Raw genomic sequence first — 21,051 nt, forward strand, 5'->3', positions numbered from 1 at the left:
ACATGTCCTTTCCCTTCAACTTCCATTTTAGTATCATCTCCCACGAAGATATGTGGTACCTTTGACTGCTTCAATGAAGAAAAATCTCCCTTTGAAGAACCCATATGGTAAGAGGCACCTGAGTCAAGTATCCATTCTGAAGAAGAATTTGTATTTGCCAAAGTGCTTTCCCTTTACCCTTTGAAGAGGTTGGAGTAGAATCCTTTGAAGTACCTGGCCTTGAATCTTGTTCTTTTTGAGTAGATTTTCTAACTCATTGATTCTTTTAGTCTTGCAATGATGCTTGTCATGGTTTGGCTTTTTGCAATATGCACAAAAGAGTTTGTCCTTCTTTTCATTGCTTCCCTTCTTGTTGGAAGAAGAACCACCTTGTTGAGAGGAGGATTGTTGTGTCTCAGATTGTGTTTTCAACTTCCACTGCTTCTTTTTGTTGTTGCTTTTCCCTCCTTGGCTTGATTGGTGCTCATCACTAGCCACCAAGCCTTTGGTCTTTGATGACTTGAGAAGTCCTAAATCCATCAAGTGAGATTGTTCAACAATTAACATTTATGTGAATACATCAAATGAAGGCTTCTAGTAAGCAAATCCCATGGTCAACCTATGAGTATTGAAACTCAAAAGAAACAAAGCATACTGTGAAGGTACCCTCTTTAGGATATGATCAATCAACTTTTCATCCTTCATGGGATTTCCACAATCTTTAAGTAGTGCCCTATACTCATTGGCTTTGATGATGTAATCCTGAATTGTGTCAAAATTCTTTGGATCCATGAGAAGTAGATCATCCTCAATCTGAAATCCCTTTTCTTCATCCACATTACCATACAATGATTTAAGTTTGTCCCAAGCTTCTTTGGATTTTATACAATTGGCAATGTGAAACAAGAGATCTCTATGAACACAATTCCTGATAGCTCCTAAAGCCTATTGGTCTTGTCTTTTCCATTCAATGAGTTCTTTAGCATCAATAGGTTTGGTAATTGTACCATCAACATAAAGACTATATCTTTTTTCCATTAATCTACTCCAAGCAATATCTTTCCATGTAGAATAGTTGCATAAAGTTAGAGGAGGACATTTAAAACCCATGATGCAAAAAATGAAAAGAACACAATAAAGAGGCACAAAAAATATAGTACACACCCCCCCTTTTCATTCAAGCAAAAGACCCCCCAAAAAAAGATGCTTTTTGCACTTTATAAGTAGTGCATATACAATGGGCCACTTGTCAAAATGATCAAAGTGGACTTTTTGATTTTTCTTTTACAACTACCTTATGAGGCTAAAATCTATCACTAAGCACTATAGCTCAAATTTACAACAATTCTGAAAATTAATCAAAGCTTTACAATGTAGAAAAAGGCCTAATTCTCAAAGTGAGACTTTTGTCCACACAACCCTAGAATCTAACTTTATATTTGGAAAGTAAACAAAAAAATACACACTTTAAGAAAAATGAAACCTAAAAAAGTGACCAGATGTGCTCGTACGAAATGTTTGAATTTGCAAAATGTAGGATTATGTAGGTACAGTCACCAAAAAATACAATTTCTACAAAATCCTTGCACCAAAACCAAAAAAAACACCACCATTGAAAAATTTAGAAAATTCTACCCAATTTCAAAAAAATTTGCACTTGAATCGGAGTCTGGATGTCTAAGTTATGGGCTCGCAAAGTCAGGCTGCCAAACTGAAAAGCAATCTAAAGAGGGGTCTAGAGTAAAAATTATGATGCTTAAATTTGATGGTCAAACAGTCATCACAGTAGTTGTAAAATGACTAGGTCTAACAATTAGATGGCCGTCAAATTTATCCTAGTGAAAAGATGACATCGGCAAAAAATAGCCTTTACTAATGTGTCAGGCTAAGGTGTCATCCATATTGTACAGTACTGTGACATGGTAGTTGTGGTAGGTATGACTGGTGTACATGTGGCAAAAGCTACTTACTCAGATCTGTGTGTCAAGGTGACACATGGCAAGCAAGGATTGGACACAGTCAATCAAATAGTCTTGCATGTCCTACTGAGGTGGCAAATGTGCTCACGTGGCTATCTATCCATGTGTCATCATAGGTGGTGGATAGCAAGTCGCATGGCAAAGAGCAGTCCATGTGGCAGCCAAAAATTTGCGTCACATGTCTGCTTATTTGTCAATCTACCTGCATGTTGTGTAGAGGTGGCACCTTGCTGGATCCGTAGGCTAGAATAGTACACATAGGGGCTAATTCAGCGTCTACATGGAAAAAGTTGGAGGGGCTACCAAATTCAGTTCGTACTCGGGTAGGAAGTGTTCAAACCTTTGTCGGAATTGATTTCAATCTGCCAAGAACTGGACGCAAGTGCCAATATATTCAAAGATTCTGCCAGAGTTTGATTAAAAAGATCCCACATTCAATGTGGTTAGGCATTGTGTTTTGTTTAAAAGTAAACCTTCGTAGTGGTAATGCAAATTACTTGCCAATTGGTATGTGAGGTGCCACCGGACTTTGGATGGGGCTATTGGCCAATGGAAAAGGAGGTTGGGCCGCCGAATTGTGCAGTACGATGCTGGAAAAAAAATTGAATGACCCCTGTGATAAATTCAATGATTGGCACGGCCGCTGCGCCAAATTAAGGAATATGCCTATGAATTTAATACTGAATAATATTCCCCGCGACAAATAAATAAACCCTCCAAATGGTAGAGCCGGGGTGTCACTGCTCGATTCTACTAAAAAAAATTCTTTGAATTTTTGCAAATATTTTGACAAAAATAAATAGTAGAGAAATAAATACAGATCTAAAAATAATGACCATACCTGTACTGAAAATCGAGGCCTCTGGGGTCTGATTTGGAAAAAAAAATTGTGTCACAGTCGACTTTGGGCCAAGGTAGTCAAGTTTATAGTCGATTTTCACCGAATCAGCATTTCAGATGCAATGGCGAGGTCAAATCTAGCTCTAGACGCTCCTAATTTCTACAGTACTTTGGATTTAGGCTAAGGTACTAAAGCAAAAGTAGTCTTGAATGGCTATGTGATGAGAAAATCTCCAAGCTCTGATACCATGTAAGAATTTTCCTAAGGAAAAAATTCACCCAAGAACTAAGAGAGAGTATGATCAGAATGACAATATATTCAATATACCATATTCAGTACACTAGGAGTGCCTGTATATAAAGGCCTCTGAGATACATCTAGAATGCCTCAAAATCTACATCATGATATGTCATACAACTAGGCACATGTCCACCAAATATGGGTTATCCTCCATTAAGCACGAAAGTAAGTGTAGTGATGAGAGGATAAGCCCACAAGGGTGTGACATGCAAATCAGTGTTGTAGACACCATGTGCTAAAAATAGAGTTGCGTACTCCTATGTTGTCAACATGAAAACTCAAAAAGGTGCGCAAACTCTCAAGTGTCTCACAAAATAAAATAAAATAATGCAAAATAATAAAATAATGCATTAACCTAAGTAAACTTAAGTGTAAATAGTAAATACGTATTTACACCAACACTTTGTCTGGAGCTGCCACATCTTATTCCTGCAGAACCATCTCCAGAATTGTTTCTTCCTCTCCTCCTACCTCTTGCATTGGCTTGAGCTCTAAAAGCTAGCTCTTGAGAGGAATTTGTAGATGTATTCTCATGAGTATGGAAAGAACCCATTAACTCATCAACTATCAACTTGGACAAGTCCGTTGATTCTTCAATAGCAATCACAAGTGTATTAAATTTATGAGGTAAACTCCTCAAGATTTTTTCCATTGCTCTTTGTACTTGAAACACTTCTCCATTAGCTTTCATCTAATTTAACAAAGTGGAGACTCTAGTGCTAAACTCAAAACCACATTCATTTTATTTCATACGAAGAGACTCAAACTCTCTTCAAAACATTTGCAACTTCACAACACAAACTTGATCAGTCCCTTTGAATGTGGTTTCAAGAATATCCCAAGCTTCTTTGGAATAACTAGCTATTGTTATTCTTGGAAATAATGCCTGTGTCAAGGTTGCTTCAATCAAGCTCATGGCCTTAGCATCTTTCCTTCTTGTCTCTCTCAATTGAGTCTTCTAATTGTTTGTGAGGGCAACGTACTGAATAGGGTCTATGGTATCTGTGAAACCATTCTTCACAAGATCTCACAAATCATTTCCTATTATGATGGTCTTCATTTTTCTTTCCCAAACATGATAGTTCTATCCATTAAAAGATTGTTCTTGCCGCAAAACTTTTCTTTCTTCTCCAGCCATGTCTCCTACACAATAACTTCAAACACCCAAGGAACACAAATGCCCGAACTCACTAAAATGAAGGGCTTAATAGCTTTGATACTATGTCAAAATTTTAGAAGCAAAAACACAAATAGAACAACAATTATTATGCTCCCAAAATCTGTAAATATATTTTACCCTAACTAGGCAGAGTGGTGGATTCACAGAGATGGTTGCTTTGTATTCAACCATGCAACGAAATGAACCAAATAACTATGGAGACTATGGAAGTGTTGGAACATGCAATATATTATAATGTTTTCTATTGAAATCAAAAACTAACTAATACAAATTGGTAAACATCTACAGCAAAAAGTTCCTACTGTTGTTTACAAAGAAAAACTACAGCACTATAGGGTTGTGCACAATCTGGCTTTGACTGGAGCAATCACTACTTTACAGGGCAATACATTCAACAAGTTTTACTACCAAAATCTCTCTAATAAAACAAAGTACAAATTATAATGATTCATGTTACAAGTACAAGTTGTTGTCATGTTTCAACATGCTTTGTTCTTTCTACTGTATCTTCTATATATGTTGATGCTCAAATTGAAAACATTCCTTCCTATTTATGAATTTTAAAAAACTTAATTGCTAAGTAATTAGTGTTCTGCATGGGAAATTCATAGCTCAGTTATTGGAAGAAAGTAAGATTAGATTTCTAAATAATAATAAATATTCTCCTATTGATATGTTTAAGCAACATAAGCACCTCAAGCTACTGGAAGCTACAAAATATTAAATGTCCTGCTCAGGAAATTTACCATTAACGTTTTAAATCCGTTCTCCACACATTTTAATTCATATTTGTTAGAAATGATATTCCCTAACAACATTGAAGACCTTACTATCATGCCTCTACCCTACGATTCCTAAATACTCTTTGGCTATATGAATTATATCGATTTAAATTCAATCATTCCTCTGACCCTGCAATTTTTCTATGCTAAGTTTACCTTTATGGTACATATTGATATCATAATTATATGTAGAGAGGGAATTTCTTTTACAATCTACCTCCAAATTGACAAATAGAAATTTTTTATAATGTATAAAGATTTTTGTAGTTGTGTAAGATTTAGCATTATCTCAGTCATGGGTTTGATTTTTTTGATATGATAATAGGCATCCCTTATTGTCCATCTAAGAATAGGGATAGACAATTTTGCCTAGTTATATAATATGTATTGATATTACAATTGTATATAGACAATATTTCTTTTACGATTTGTCTCCAACGATTGACAAATGTAAGTCTATTTAAAAGCTACAAAGATTTTTTTTTGTTGTGTTATAGAGACCATTTCTTTTACTATTTTCCTTCAATAATTGACAAATATATGTTTTTTTCTATTGTATAAAGATTTATGTAGCAATGTAAGATTTGTAAATGTTTATGTAGCAATAGTCCAGATATAGATTTGACCTTTTTTGTATGTTAATGCACATCAATATGATTTGGTTCCTTTCCTATTATCGTACTTGTAAAGGAAAAAATTTAGGTCTCTAGTAACTGACCTTCCAATTTGTGAGGCTTTGGCATTGCAAAGAAAATATTCTGGCATTGTACATGGCAACATAATTTTTTAGCCAATAGAAAATATATGAGATAATCTAAAAATAAAGTGTGCTTCAAAAGAATTAATCCACGTCTTTATAGAATAGGATTCATTATTTTTTTAATCTATAAGTAATTCAATAATGCACATGAACTTTATAGAAGATGGGGGAGGGTAGGTTCAATTTTAATTTGTGCTCATTTTCCAAGTTCTTCTAGACATCCCCTTTAAATGACACAATTCCCTCATATTGTCATCCTATAAAATGTAATTAACCCAGACAAAAAAGAAGGGTTGAGTTATCTTCTACTTTTAAACTTGTCCTTATAGTTTAATGCTAACAGGGGTGATGTAATGCCTACCCCTAGTTGGCTTTTCATGTTAGATTGTCGAATTCTTTTAGGCATGTTTTATCATTAAGTTTTATGATTATCGGTACTTGATTACTAGATTGATTAAATGTTATTTCATACTCAGTTGATTTATGTGATGAACTACTTAGTTATTTCATGTGTTTATGCTTATCCTTTTGATGATGATATATGTGTGTTCATTTCAGTTATCTCATGATGATTAGTTAGATGTGTTATGCAATTCTATGGTTACTTATCCCATACTTACATGTACATGGTGTACGTGTATGTTTTACTTTATGTTTGATATTTCTGATGTGGTTGAGGGAGGGAGTTGTAGTCACCTACTAGTCAGGATCTATATGATCTACCATCCCCCACCATTGCCTATTTAGTTTAGGATATATGGGTATGTACATGCATGGATTTTATGCAGATTGTAGGTACCTGGTATTGACTTCCCTGAATTGCCAAGATGAGCATACCCTATCACAGTATCTTAATGGTATAAGTGGGGAGATAATTCTTGAGTCCAAATCCTAACCTTAAACCAATTGTCTTAGAAAGTAGGACAAATATCTGAGTTGGTTACCCGTATGAATTCGTCAAGTGACGTGAATTCATGATTTTGACCCTAGAATTTGATTTTGTTTTTTGACTTTCAGTTGAGTTTTTCTATTTAGTCTTGTGTGTCTATGATGATTTTCTGTTTTAATTAAGTCAAATTAAAAGATAATTTAATCATTTAATTTAATGGGAATTTTATAGTGAAATTTTGATATTTTATTATATTAATTAATTGAGAAATTAATTAAATAAAAGATTTTATTAAAGTTATAATTTTGGCGTATTTATATTTATTTAATTTAATAATAATTTATTTAGAAAATTTATTTTAATTAATAAACTCTAAATAATATTATTAGTTAAATTAATAAAAAGTATATTTAAAAGCCTCTAATAATTTAATAAGATAGAGAAAACATCAATTTAATAAAGTATATTTTAATTAAATTACATAAAGCTTGTGCATGAAATAAAAATAATAAAATAATAAAAGATAAAAGGGTTTTTACATGATTTCACAATTGAAGCCCTAAATTTTGGGAAAGACTCTTGATCAGGAAATTGGAGTTCATTTCTCCAAAGACAAGCTTGGAGGAGTCGATTTCCGAGAAGAGGGTTTTCGAAAGAAAAAGAAAAATTCTTGCATGTTATGTGCGTTCGTTGTTCAGCATCAAATCCAAGTAGGATCTTGTGAGTTTTGCGTAGTAATTATTTCATTAATGCGATCAGATTTCAACAATCAATGATAGTTATGGTACTAAGTTTCTGGATTAGATTGTGTAAAGATTTTTTTTCATCAACTTTTCGAATCACACTACGTGATCCATCATCAGGATGAGAGCAAGAGGTGTAAATCCATTATGAATTCTTTCATTGAAAATATTAGTCTTCTTCGTGTCTAAATAAAATTGCTTTCAAAATTTCAATTGGGTGAAAACCCTTGTTTACGAATCTACTATTTTTTGTTTTCGAAACATTTGTGAATAAATTTCATCTTTTGAAAACCTTGTTTGTTAATTTGAGATTGGAAACCCTCATTTGATTTAAATTGGGTGATTCATAATGGATTTGTTAAAATCGGGATGTGGATTTTGAAAAGAAAACCAATTTATAGATTTTTACTGTTTGATCCAGATTTCTATACCTAATTTATATTGGAAATTTATCATTCATATATATATAGTAATTTGTAATTACTATGTAATTACATTATTAAATAAAATAAAACAATTTATGCTAGGTTTTTGTTTTCTTGGCACTGGAGAAGAATAAATCTCAAAAAAATTTAATTAAGTAATTAATTTGTTTTGGGTGGGCAAGGGCCACCACCCCCCCTTTCCTTCTCCCATTTTTCTGACCACCAATGGCATCCTTTTAAGGGTTGCGTGTGACAGTCATGTTGCCGCAGTCAAGGTACTACTGACATAGTACCGTGTTGCTACGTCAGTAGGGCTACGCATAGTAGCGTCAACTGACAGGCTTCAAACGTGAGGCAAAGTTTGTATTTTTTGGGTTTTTATTTTTATTATATATATATATATATATATAGTTTTGTTATATATATATAATATTATTAAATGTTAAAAGTTTTGTTAATAATTATTATATATGATAAATATTATTAAAATAATTATTATTACTTTGTTAATAAATTTGTAATTATTTATTAATGATTTAATATGAATTTTAATAATGAAGTAATTATGATCTTTAATAAATTTATTAATTATTGTTAAATTGTCCAATAAATTTTATATGGAAGATTGTTAACTATGAAAGTAAATTTGTGAATTGGCAATAGGGAGAAAATTGGTGAACTCAGCTTGTGCTTGATGGATCAATTTGGATATGAAAATGATTTCTACTATTAAAGAAAATTTATTACATCTTTTGATAACTCAAAAAACCTTAGTAGTTATGATACTTGGAAAATGAAAATTGAAACCCTAGTCTTGTATATTGAATCTTGTGTTTTTTGAAAATGAATTAAACTATGAAAAATATGTTTAAACAAATTTTTAATGATTTGTTGAGTGTTGAGACTCGTGTGGACTCGAGAACTTTCATGAATCTGTAATACTTGAAATGTAAATGGAAACTTGAAAAATTTTAGTGAAAATTGAATTGTTGTGTTTTCAAAACCTAACGAATTATGAAATTTACTTTTGTACGTATTGTATGTGATGTGTGGTTTACTAATGTTGGGTTCAGGTTGACTTAGTACTTTGAACAGTTGGGATGTTTACCATGGGCTTGGAGGTTTTGTTTTGTGATGATTTATGTATCCGATCTTTTATACTTGATCATTGTTGATGAGTTTGATCTGTTGGTTGTTATTGCTTTCCAGTTTCTCTTGTATAGAACTAAAGTGAATGGTGTGACTTTTCTAGTGTAACCTTTGAGTATTTGATCAATTATCTTTGGATTGCTTCCCAATTACTTGTATATGACTGAGGTGGTTATGTGATTCTTTTTTGGTGATGTTATGTCATGGTTTGGTATATGTGTACTTGATTTTGGATCAGTCTCATTAAGATGATTGTATTGGTGAAATCTATGATTTTGATCAATGATATTTCAATGTTTTCTAGTTGTTTTGATTAAGTAAAAATAAGTTTTGAAAGGACCTGAAACCTTGTACAAAGGGACAAGAAAGATATAGCAATGAGAATCTTAAAATAACTATGGAGAATCACTTGAGAAACTAGAGGGACACACTAATGTTCCCAACAAGAGGGCAAACAACCCAAGAAAATATTGACCATCAAGATCATTTTGGTCCCTTCTTTTGAGAACGTAAAGCCATATCAAATGATTGTTTGTCTAAGAAATTATGTGTATTTTATGATCTTATGGGACCTTTTGCTTTTGCTGAGCTTAGGGTAGGTTATTTGTATGTCATGTTGGGAAGTGGCTTGCAATGGAGGCCAGAGCCCTAAGTGGTTGCCTGGGTAACTCATTGTGGTTTTAATAAGTGATAACATTTCATTAAATGGGTTTAAAATGAATTAATAAGATATAGTACCACATAAAGTCACTAAGGGGTCAGAGTCCTAAGAGATTGTCAAGGTAACCTTAGAGTTTACTCGTTAGTATGTCTTATATGTATGAAAAGATATTGATGTTGCATAGAGACACTAGTGGGTCAAAGTCTAGTGAGGCTGTCAATGTAACCTTAGAGTTGGCTTATGCGATGACACTTGCCCACTTACATAGTAGATTTCCTATGTGTCTTGTTGCCTCTAGGTTTAGATATCATTTGTGTCTTGGTGCCTTGAGTTAGATTGCTTTCAAGTTCTCCTTGACTTAGATGTTGGATTTGACTATTAGTATTGTTATCTTGTTTGGGACTTGAGACTATCTCCTCAGTGCAGTGAGATTTGATCTTTTTTGGGTTACCACAAGGTGGAGTGGTAGTGTTTTTTACTTTTACCATTGAGATCCGACAGTTCAATGTTGTGGTTGGAGTTATATATTCTGTATTATTGTTCATTATGTTCTTGTGTATTATGACAAATGGTTATACTCTATTGCTCTATATTTGATTTCATAGATCTTACGAGATGATGTAATCTATTTTATAATGTATATTCTTTTAGCATTTCATACCCTATGACTTGTACAGTGGATGATTGTGCACTTTGATTATTGCCAAGTGGCATTTGAGATAATTGTATATTATTTATATGGATTTTTACTTTTAGTTATTCTTTAATGTGGAATTGTCATATATTGGTTTTAGTATTAATTAAACTTAAATGTGATTCAACATCATGAGACCCTTAAGAAATATAATCTATTTTTTGGTATGTGTTTATGTGTATGTTATTGCTTCCGCTATATTATATCTAGTGTTGTTGGCTTTCAAAAAAAAATGTTTGGCAAACTTAGTGGAACTTTAGATTTTTTTTTTGGGGTTCCCTGGCATGGCATTACAGATGTTAAATTCATGCTTAGTTTATTTTATCTATTTCAACTTCTAGCAACGTTTGTGGATGTCATGGGGCATAAATAAATAGTTTGTGGTGTCTACATTATGCACTTTGTTTTTGTCTAAGAGTTCGTAAAACTAAAAATTTATCCATGTGTTTAAGCCTAAAGCTCTTGCGAATATTGTCTTATAGAGTGGAAGATATTTTTTTCGAAAGAAACAACATTCACTACACTTAATTGCATAGGTCTTTGTTGTTTTGGGTGTATTAATGTGATCTTAGAAAATACTTATGCAATGAAGACTAAAATACTCCCAAGACAACAAAATTGATCAAAATATTTCATAATACAAAAGAATTACGAATCGAATGCCATAACTTTGTAAAAAAAATACATTCGCTACACTTTGACCGTTAAATAAATCTATTTTCCTTTCTGGACAAAAGACAGGGACTCCAGCTCAACCAGAGCTCTTGATATTTTTTGGGAAAAACCAAGTTATGGCTTAGAAAGGGGCATTACAAAGGAGTCGTGTACCCTTCATGCTTATGAGTCTTTGTGAGACAAATTATGTCTCTACCTTCTACTCTAGGCTCTAACCCAAGTCCTTGCCTCAAAGCAGTAACCTCTACTATTCCGACAAACTAAGCTTCGACAGATATCAGTAGGTCTTGGCTACTATTTATGTTTACATAAAACTCAAAGTTAAGTCATCACCTTTATTTTTCCATATTGGCCTTCTTGTTATGCTTCATACTATACAATATGTTGTCATTTTTTAATTGTCAAACTTGCTGCCATGTCTTAGTACGAGGTCCAAAATTGGCAATAATAGTTTTACCCTTGTAAAGCATGCCCTTTTACCTTCATCTCGAATTGCTCGAATCTTTCATCTTTGTCGCTTGCTCCCTCCTCTCTTCTTGTTGCTTTAATTAAAACCTTCATTTAATAAGTGTGAGCTCCTTAAGAATTGCTTCCTGCTTAGAAGATAGTTCTTTTGTGCACACTTTGACATCATGGCATAGGCCTAGCTTTTTCATCATATAACCTTTAAACCCTTCGTGCTTGACAAATGTGTCCTTGTCATTGTAAACATCTTTTAAGAAGTTGCAAGATTCTTTCATTTTTCCCATAATCTCTTAATCCTTTTATAATCATGATTTCTTCTCTATCTTGCCTTTTTCTGAGCTCTTTGACATGCAATCTATCAACTTGAGTGTTTGCTTCTTCTTGCATACTAGCAAAATCACTACCAACTTGAGCCCACGATTTGAATTCTTTTGATGTGCTTTATTTATTATTTTCTTTTGCCTTCGGTCCTCAAAAAATCATTTGGTTATGTGCTTTCGCCTCATCCTAAGATATTTTAGAATTCCACATTTTTATTTTCCACTACAACTTCTTTCAAGTTCTCACAAGCAACCTTCATGCCTTGCCACTCAAACTTTCCTACAAAGCTTCTTGCAATAGTGCCACATGTTCCTTTGAAATTTTATTACTTAAAGTACGAATGGATTTGCTAGTGCCATCTCATGGATTGTGGTCCCCTTCCTTCCCCCCTTTGACTTCCAAGACCTCCAACATCTTCTTGGCACTCGACAACTCTTGCACATAAAGATGAAAATCAGGCAAGAGCTATGGAAGTGGGATTGTAAATGATGGAATCTTCAATACCTTTTCTCTACTTTTTGACATTATGTTTCATCAAAGTTGCAACGAAAAATTGTCTGGAATAGTATTAACCAAGCACCATATTATAACCAAGCGCCATTTATTTTCCCTTTGAGACTTTCTTCTTGCTTACTCTCAATTCATATGAGCAATGTCATGCTTTAAGAACCCCTATTTTGAATTTACCCAAATCCGCTTCTCAATTTCAATTCATGAGGCAATAATTACTTGACCTGAATGAGTTCCTGGAGATTTCTTGTCCATTTGTAATGATTGATTGGATTTCCGTTGCCAAAAAATAAAAAATTAACAGTGCTATAGCGTAATATCGAAGAACCCCTCAAGAGCCCAACGGAGTGTGTGGAAAGGACCACTTCTAAAACCTCTCTTGACTGGATCCACACCAGCTAGTACAAACTCCACAGAAGAAGAAAAGAAATTGCCTTTCCCTCCAAATGCAGACACTCGCTCGGAACCCACTACTGCACTCAGAATTCTACACAAAATTCAACTTCTGATGCTAAGACATCTGACAAAGTGTGTATGGACCCCACAACACAAACTGGGACACCTGGATTCACGACTGGAAATGCCTCAATTTGCGCCTCAAACAACATGACAGACTGACAAGAAAGATGATGCATCATAAAACCTCCCAACAACTGTACGAGCCCCAAAATTCATTTAAAAATAAATAAAAAGGCCAATGTGACACATGCAACACAAAATTGCCGTTGAAATAATAATTACAGCACCCAAAACTTTTGGCAGGGGCCTAGCACTGATAAATCACAAAGTCGCAATTTTTTCGCCAATTTTAATTACTATTCATATCCTGTGCGAAGTTTCAAAATTATGTTCGTGTAGGCAGAATTTTCCTTTTAGAAGTAAAAAGTTTTGTTCTGTACTAAAAGAAGATAACAAATGATACCAAAGTCCAAGATTAGATGTATTGATAAAATTTAAAAAGTCTCGGATATAAGGACTGTTACAAAGAATCAAATACTTTTGAAAACCCATTGTGTTCAGGTAATACATGCTTTCCAAAGGTTTTGAATTGCTGATAAGAATCAACAGAATTCATTTAATGATTAATTTAGACAGCCTGGTAGCAATTAATAGCAAATTATGAAAAACTGGATTCCAAGGCAGCTCTCAAAGTACTCCGAGCACCCAATGTAGGTATACACGTGGGTAACAAATACTGTCTGTCTTCCCACCACATATCTTTCTTGAACAATTATGTCAATTCCAATGCTTGAACTTGCAAATACCCCTGCGGTTTTCTTTGAAGCAATCTCGAACAGATTGAACCATTAAAATCACTGCAGGTACCTTCCCAAGCTCTTCATCATTTTCCTGCAAGGTCAGAATTAAAATTTCTTGTGAGAAAAAAAAAAAAGTATAACTTAATAATGCATTCTTTAACCAAGGCATAACTCCCTGCTAGAAACTCATATGTTCTCAAGTTTCATAACCTACCAATTCAACAAGGCGTTCTTCAAGACCTGAATCTTCAGTACCACACATGAATAGCTTCTGATAAGCTCGTCTGATGCTTCTAACCTATTAAGCCAATAATATTGTTAGTTTCTATGTAAATATCAGGTTGAGATGACAATTTTCATCCCAGAAAATTACAACCATTAGTGCTGCAAAGTAGATTCATATGACTTCCATATTCCATTCAAATTAATGTCATCCACTGCTCATGCTGTTTATCTCAACATACAACTGCATTCATGGTAAATTATGACAATCAACTAATTTAAGCTAGAAACAGTGTTCATTTCTGGTGATTTTAGAAAATAACATTTATACAGAAAAGTTGACATTTTTTTATCAATTCACACAACATTTTTAGAAAGTACAATCTTCCTAAAATTCATCTTCATAAAACAAGAGATTGATCGGAGGCCAAACACTGTAGAAGGTAGATGTAAATGCCATTAGTCCAAGCAAAGAAGGCAAGACAGATGTTGGTGCTTAAATTAATAGTTTAATCTAGAAGATTAATTTTGTCATGAATTCGTTCTTTGACTAAGGAATATTTATATTTGAGAAGCTTTGACCTTTATTAAAAGGTTTGAAGAAGCTGTTCATAATGATATTAGGACAGTGCTGCATAAGCTTAATGGAATGATTTCAAATACAAATATGTTTGCAGAAGATTACAAACATGGCATCATGGAAAAGACAGTCATAGAAAATTGCAAATATTTGCAAAGAAAACATCAAGAACCATTGTTATCATAATTGCTAGCTTTACAGTTGTCGTCAGCGTCATTCCCAAACACTACATTACATCATTTGCAGCCATATACTTGTTTTTAATCATAGGATAATATTTTTCTGTTTGTAGCTAACTATTGTAGTGCTTTCATTCATTGTATGACTTTTCTAGCCTTATATTGCTGATTTTGCAAGGAATTTTCAACACAATAGCTTCTATACTATTTATATATTGTCGATTTTCAAGGTTGCTGATTTTGGGCTCTGATGTTATCAATTATATAGAACCACTGGTTTGCAGGTTTTAGGAATTTTTTCTTACATCTTACTGTTTACATAGGGTTTCAACTGATGGACTTGCTGAAAACAATTATTTCAGCTGCTGTACTGCTGTTTAGAAAGAAGTTTTAAGGGAATTATGACAGTCACAACTCATTTAAGCTAGCATGAAAGCTGATTTGTACAAATTTAAGAGGATTTCATCCTATAGTAGAGTGGTAGATCTATTGGAACTCAAGGGAGTTATTATCATGTTCATTGTGATAACAACATAATGCACCAAAAGCATGTTGGTAAGTTCATAGGGCAACCTTTGGCCTTGTGAGAGTTTGAAGATGTCCTCAAACATTGGGAAGAAGGCATCATTTGTTCCCAAATCAAAAGAAGCATATTATGAGTTGGTTCTTCTCCTTGCCTAATCCAAGTAAAAGGCTAGAAAGTACAATCATGCATTTCATCACAGGGCTACCAATTTGCATTTATTTATGTTGTTGTGAATCATGCACACTTCTTTTCTTTTTCTCGATTGTCCTAGTTATTGTTCAAAGAGGTGATCAACTTACATGGATTGCATAAGAATACAGTTGGTGTAAATAGTAGACTCCGTGGTGCTTTTTAGCAAGAGTTGTTTTACTATATAAGAACAAGAGCTAAACTTTATAGCCAGTACAGCATAATGTTGTCATGCTGATACTTGAGCATCCACATCTGCATATATCCCATAATTATGCTTTTTGGTAAGAACTACTCCATTTGACAAGTACACACTCTAGACTCTATAAGTGTAGACCAAGTTCCATCACATTGGCACAGTGATACTTGAGCCTCGCAGTCTCTTGAGGGCAAGCAATTCTGAGTAGGGAGAAATATCCTATCCCCTTTCTGAAACTAAAGAATCAATGATATTTTTGAGTGGGGCTAACCACTTTTTCCCAGTTATATATTAGGCAAGTCCTATTTAATGTTTGAGGAAAACATTAGCCATTTCATCAATGATTCTGTTTCGGGGATTGAAGCATTCAAAGATAAAAATCTTCGGTGTTCTAGATTCACAAGATGAAAACACTCTTGGCTTTCCATGTTTGGATTTAGGAATGAAAACTCTCATATCCTTTTGAGACAATTCTATTCAAACATTGCACTTGGGCTAAAAAATTGAAATCATTTTCAACGTACTACTGTGTCACTACAGTGACAAAGTAATTTTTAGGTTGCTTCAGCGTCACTACAGTACCAGTATTATTATTTATTGAAGACTACAGATTGTGGATATAAAGTTGGCTGATTGAAAGGCATTTTCAGATCATTCTCAGACCTAAAACAGGCAATTTATGAGGCTTTGTTGCTACTGTTGCATATGTTATTGTTGATCACATCGTTTGTCGTAGAGAAAAATTAGATCTGGGGTTTCTATGTTGGTATTTCCCTGTTTACAGCTTCATGGGGCCTAAAATTGCTCTTACTTCTTATGTTTATCTCCTATTTCACAAACAGTTTAATGGAACAATTTCATCCAAAACCTGAGTCTTGATATTAAGAGTTGAAGTTTAAAGCACTTACTGATATATAATCTCTTGATACATTGATTGTGTTGTGATGATTAATCCCAAATACAGTAGTATATCATGATTGATTATGGTGGTTTCAGCATAGAAGTATTTCATATTAAAAGCCAACCCTTCATATAGCAAGACAGCGAACACCCATAGCCAAGATTGTAGTAAACTTGTAGCTGTGTAACTATCATTTGCAGCTGAAAGAAAAGGTTCCCATAGCTGAAGGAGCAAATGACCATAGATGATGGAGCCAGCTCCTACAATTATGACTGCAATCATCACAACTCATCCATAGTAATAATCTTTTAAATGAAAATAAGAGAGAACTCAAGCATCACAAGTAACACTGTAGTGATCCTTTAGAAGGATTGCATAAGTCAAGCCCATTATCTACAAGTCTCTATTATTTTTATTTCTTTCATTTATAGTTGAAAAAATTGCATTGGGATTGTACTTCCCGAAACTTCAATTACAACTGAGTTTCCCATTTGAGTCCTGTAAAAAGAATTCTATTCCTATGTCCTAGGAATGAATTGACACATGTAGCTTAGGTTGCTAAGAGTCCAAATTAGTTCAGAATGGTTAGAATGTCTATTTATTAGTTGGATGGATATTTTGCAACCGGCAGCTTTTAAGGATCAAATGCAATACAGTGGATTCAGCCACTGTGTAAGATACAGTCTTTCCAAATTATACAGGAAGGCTACCCCTTCTTATTGCTACTAGAATCAACAAAGCACCTAACTATTATTGACAACAAGCTAAATCAGAATGGAACATTCATCCTTTTCTTCTAGTTCATTATAGATGTTACCATTAGAATACAATCTTTAAGCAATAGTATTTCACTTGCAAAGTATTCATTGGAGCAATAATCCTAATAAACAAAAGATTAGACATAAGAATAATCTTCAGTGTAAGAGCAACTTTTAGTAACTCGGGAGTTCATGAAAGCTCGGAGTCTTTCAATGACCCCTCATGAGATTAGGAGAGCAAGAATGAAACAAGTGTGCAGCTCAAAGTCTCCGACAAGTATTTCACTTTGCATGCACAAATGAAGAAAACGAAGCACCTCAAAGTCTGCAAGCTATTCCCTTGCTTGAGCGTTCTACGTTAATCTCAAATTTGATAAGCAGCTCAAAGTCTGCAAGACCAAATCTGAAACCAAATTATAACTTTGAGAGCAGTATGCAGCTCGATGTTGGCAATATTGAGTTCAAATCCTCTTTGAACAAAAACACAAAACTCACAATCAACTCAAGAAAATGTCATCACATAACAGTTTGGATTGGCACAAACTCTCAAAACGACTAGCATCTTTTATTAAAAGCAAACTAATTTACATCTAAACCCAAAGCCTTAAGAGTGTATCAATAAACCAGCAGAATTTTATTGATTTATCAAAAAAAAAAAAACTACAATGAGGCTCCCTCCTATATATAGGTGGGGATGACAGAAAAGGATGAGAGAAACCAAATGTCATCACATAACAGTTTGGACTGGCACAAACTCTCAAAACAACTTGCATCTTTTATTAAAAGCAAACTAATTTACATCTAAACCCAAAGCCTTAGAGTGTATCAATAAACCGGCAGAATTTTATTGATTTGCCAAAAGATAAAATCTACAATGAGGCTTCCTCCTATATATAGGTGGGGATGACAGAAAAAGATGAGAGAAACCCAACAAACTTTGACCTACTCAAACTACAAGTCCTAATGTAGTTGACCTGCAATTTGATTACATATAATAACTTTAATAGGTGAAAAGGTCATTTGCAATTACAACTTATTTTCAATTATAAAATGCACAATGAAAAATAAACTAAGAGTCTAACGATGCACAACTCCTATTACATCAACCTCTATCAAAGACGTCTTCCTGCCACTAGATTGCTAGGTGTTGGAAATATCAAATCTGTACATGGGTGGGAACATCTGAAGGAAATAATACATTAACCCTTGCATTTGACGGCATCAACAAATCACTTATTTTAATTCTCACCAATGACTGGAAAAATGCTCACGATCCCTTTTATTAGTCTGCTACGACCAGCTTGGAAACAGTATTAAAAGTTGTAATGCCCCCAATCTAATTCTCTGATTTTTTTGCAAACCTATTTAATATCCAACTTTCTGAATATTAATTTTTCCATGTTAATATTCCTTTTATATATCTTGTCATGAGAAGGGATGAGAAGGGGTGTCTTTTCATTTGATTAGTTTTATTTTATTATTATTAATATTATTATGTTTGTATTATTATTAATAACAATATTAATATATTTGTATTATAATTATATATGTAATGCATATACTTCAATTTATATATCCTGATTTTATATTGTAATATTATTATTCATTATCTAAAATCAGTGAAACGCGGGAAAAAAAAAAGAAAGAAAACCCTTGAAGTACCCAACCCCGACACGTCCTTGCATCGGGTACTTGGAGTACCCATGTACCCCCACCTTTGCTATTTTGCAACCATGCTGCAGCTGGGACAGGTACTTGAATTTCTATTTGAATTTTGATTTTTTAATGTTATTATTGGGTATGTACTATGTTAAATGTTCAATGTTTCTAGACCTCTGGTTAGTGTTATGAATTTGCTATGTTCAAGTATTTCAATTTAGTATATCATACTGAAACATCATTTCATAACTAGCATTTCAAGTGCTAAATTCAATAACATATCATTCAGATATATTTAATAACATATTATCCATTGTCTTGAAAGAATGGGGATTACAGCATTGTGTCAACCCTTGGAGTTCTTCAAACTGATCATCGTGAAAAAAGAAAATGCCAAAAAAAAAACAAATATTGGCTTTTAAAAAGTATATATTACAGAAAAAATATCATTCTATTGTACAGCGAGGTAATAAGGGAGAAAAATATAAGGGGAATGATGACCAAAAAATATATAAAAGGATGCAATGGAGCCAGCTGAAGGAGCAAACAACCATAGATGATGGAGCCAGCTCCTACAATTATGACTTCAATCATCAACAGCTCATCCATAATAATAATGTTTTAAATGAAAATATGAATAAACTCAAGCATCACAAGTAACATTGTAGTGATCCTTTAGCAAGGATTGCATAAGTCATGCCCCTTATCTGCAAGTCTCTATTATTTTTATTTCTTTCATTTATAGTTTAAAAATTGCATCAGGATTATACTTCATGAAACTTCAATTACAACTGAGTTTCCTATCTGTGTCCTGTAAAATGAATTCAATTCCTGTGTCCTGGGAATGAGTTGACACATGTATCTTAGGTTGTTAAGAGTCCAAATTAGTTTAGAATGGTTAGAATGTCTATATATTTGTTGGATGGATATTTTGCAACCGGCAGTTTTTAAGGATCAAATGCAAAATGGTGGTTTCAGCCATAGTGTGTGAGATACAGTCTCTCCTAATTTTACAGGAAGGCTCCCCCTTCTTATTGCTACTAGAATCAAGAAAGCGCCTAACTACTATTTACGCTAAGCTAAATCAGGGCGGGACATTCCTCCTATTCTCTTAGCTCATTATAGATGGTTACCATTACAATACAATCTTTAAGCAATAGTATTTCACTTACAAAGTTTTCATTGGAGCAATAAACCTAATAAACAAAAGATTAGACATAAGAATAACCTTCAGAGTACCAGCAACTTTCTGTAATTTAGGAGCTCACAAAAGCTCAGAGTCTTTCAATGACACCTTATGAGATTAGAAGAACAAGAATGAAACAAGCATGTAGCTCAAAGTCTCCAACACATATTTCACTTTGCATGCACAAATGAAGGAAACGAAGAAGCACAAAGTCTGCACACTATACCCTTCCTTAAGCGCCCTATGTTAATCTCAGATTTGATAAGCAGCTCAAAGTCTGCAAGACCAAATTAGAAACCAAATTATAACTTTGAAAGCAGATGCAGCTCAAGGTTGGCAGTTTGAGTTCAAATCCTCTTGAACAAAAACACAAACTCACAATCAACTCAAGAAAATGTCGTCACATAACAGTTTGGATTGGCACAAACTCTCAAAACAACTTGCATCTTTTATTGAAAGCAAAATAATTTACATCTACGCCCAAAACCTGAGTGTGTATATAAACCGGCAGAATTTTACTGCTTTGCCAAAAGATAAAATCTACAATGAGGCTCCCTCATATTTATAGGTGAGGGGATGAGAGAAAAATATGGGAGAAACCCAACAAAATCTGACCTACTCAAACTGCATGTCCTAATGTACTTGATCTGGAATTTGATTAAATGTAATAACTTTATAGGTGAATAGGTCACTTGCACTTGCAACTTATTTTTCAATTATAAAATGCACGATAAAAAACAAACTTGTTTTTCAGTTATAAAATACATGATGAAAAATAAACTAAGATTCTAACAATGCACGACTCGTATTACATCAACCTCTATCAAAGAGGTCTTCCTTTCACTAGATTGTTAGGTGTTGGAAATATAAAATCTGTACATGGGTGGGAACACCTCAAGAAAATAATACATTGAACCTTGCATTAGTTGGCATCAACAAATTGCTTATTTTCGTTCACCCATGACTGGAAAAATGTTCACAATCCCTCTTATTAGTCTTCTACGACTTGCTTGGAATCAGTCTTGAAAGTTGTAATGTCC

The 21,051-nt window shown here is 33.7% G+C and overlaps 1 protein-coding gene across 1 annotated transcript in view; it reads right to left on the reverse strand.

Moving 5' to 3' along the window:
• Positions 1 to 13,269: 13,269 nt before the first annotated feature.
• Positions 13,270 to 21,051, reverse strand: part of LPXA (bacterial transferase hexapeptide repeat-containing protein) — an 82,090-nt gene continuing 74,308 nt past the window's right edge. Inside the window, exons 10-11 of the mRNA XM_089786886.1 lie at positions 13,827 to 13,910; positions 13,270 to 13,703 (exon numbers count right to left, since the gene is read on the reverse strand). Of these exons, the coding sequence (XP_089643012.1) occupies positions 13,590 to 13,703; positions 13,827 to 13,910 (198 nt within the window). The 3' untranslated portion in view covers positions 13,270 to 13,589. The remainder of the gene's footprint in view (positions 13,704 to 13,826; positions 13,911 to 21,051) is intronic.

This window comes from Cupressus sempervirens, chromosome 6, assembly GCF_028749045.1.
Source record: "Cupressus sempervirens isolate cs-2001-9-10 chromosome 6, ASM2874904v1, whole genome shotgun sequence".
Classification (NCBI taxonomy): Eukaryota; Viridiplantae; Streptophyta; class Pinopsida; order Cupressales; family Cupressaceae; genus Cupressus; species Cupressus sempervirens.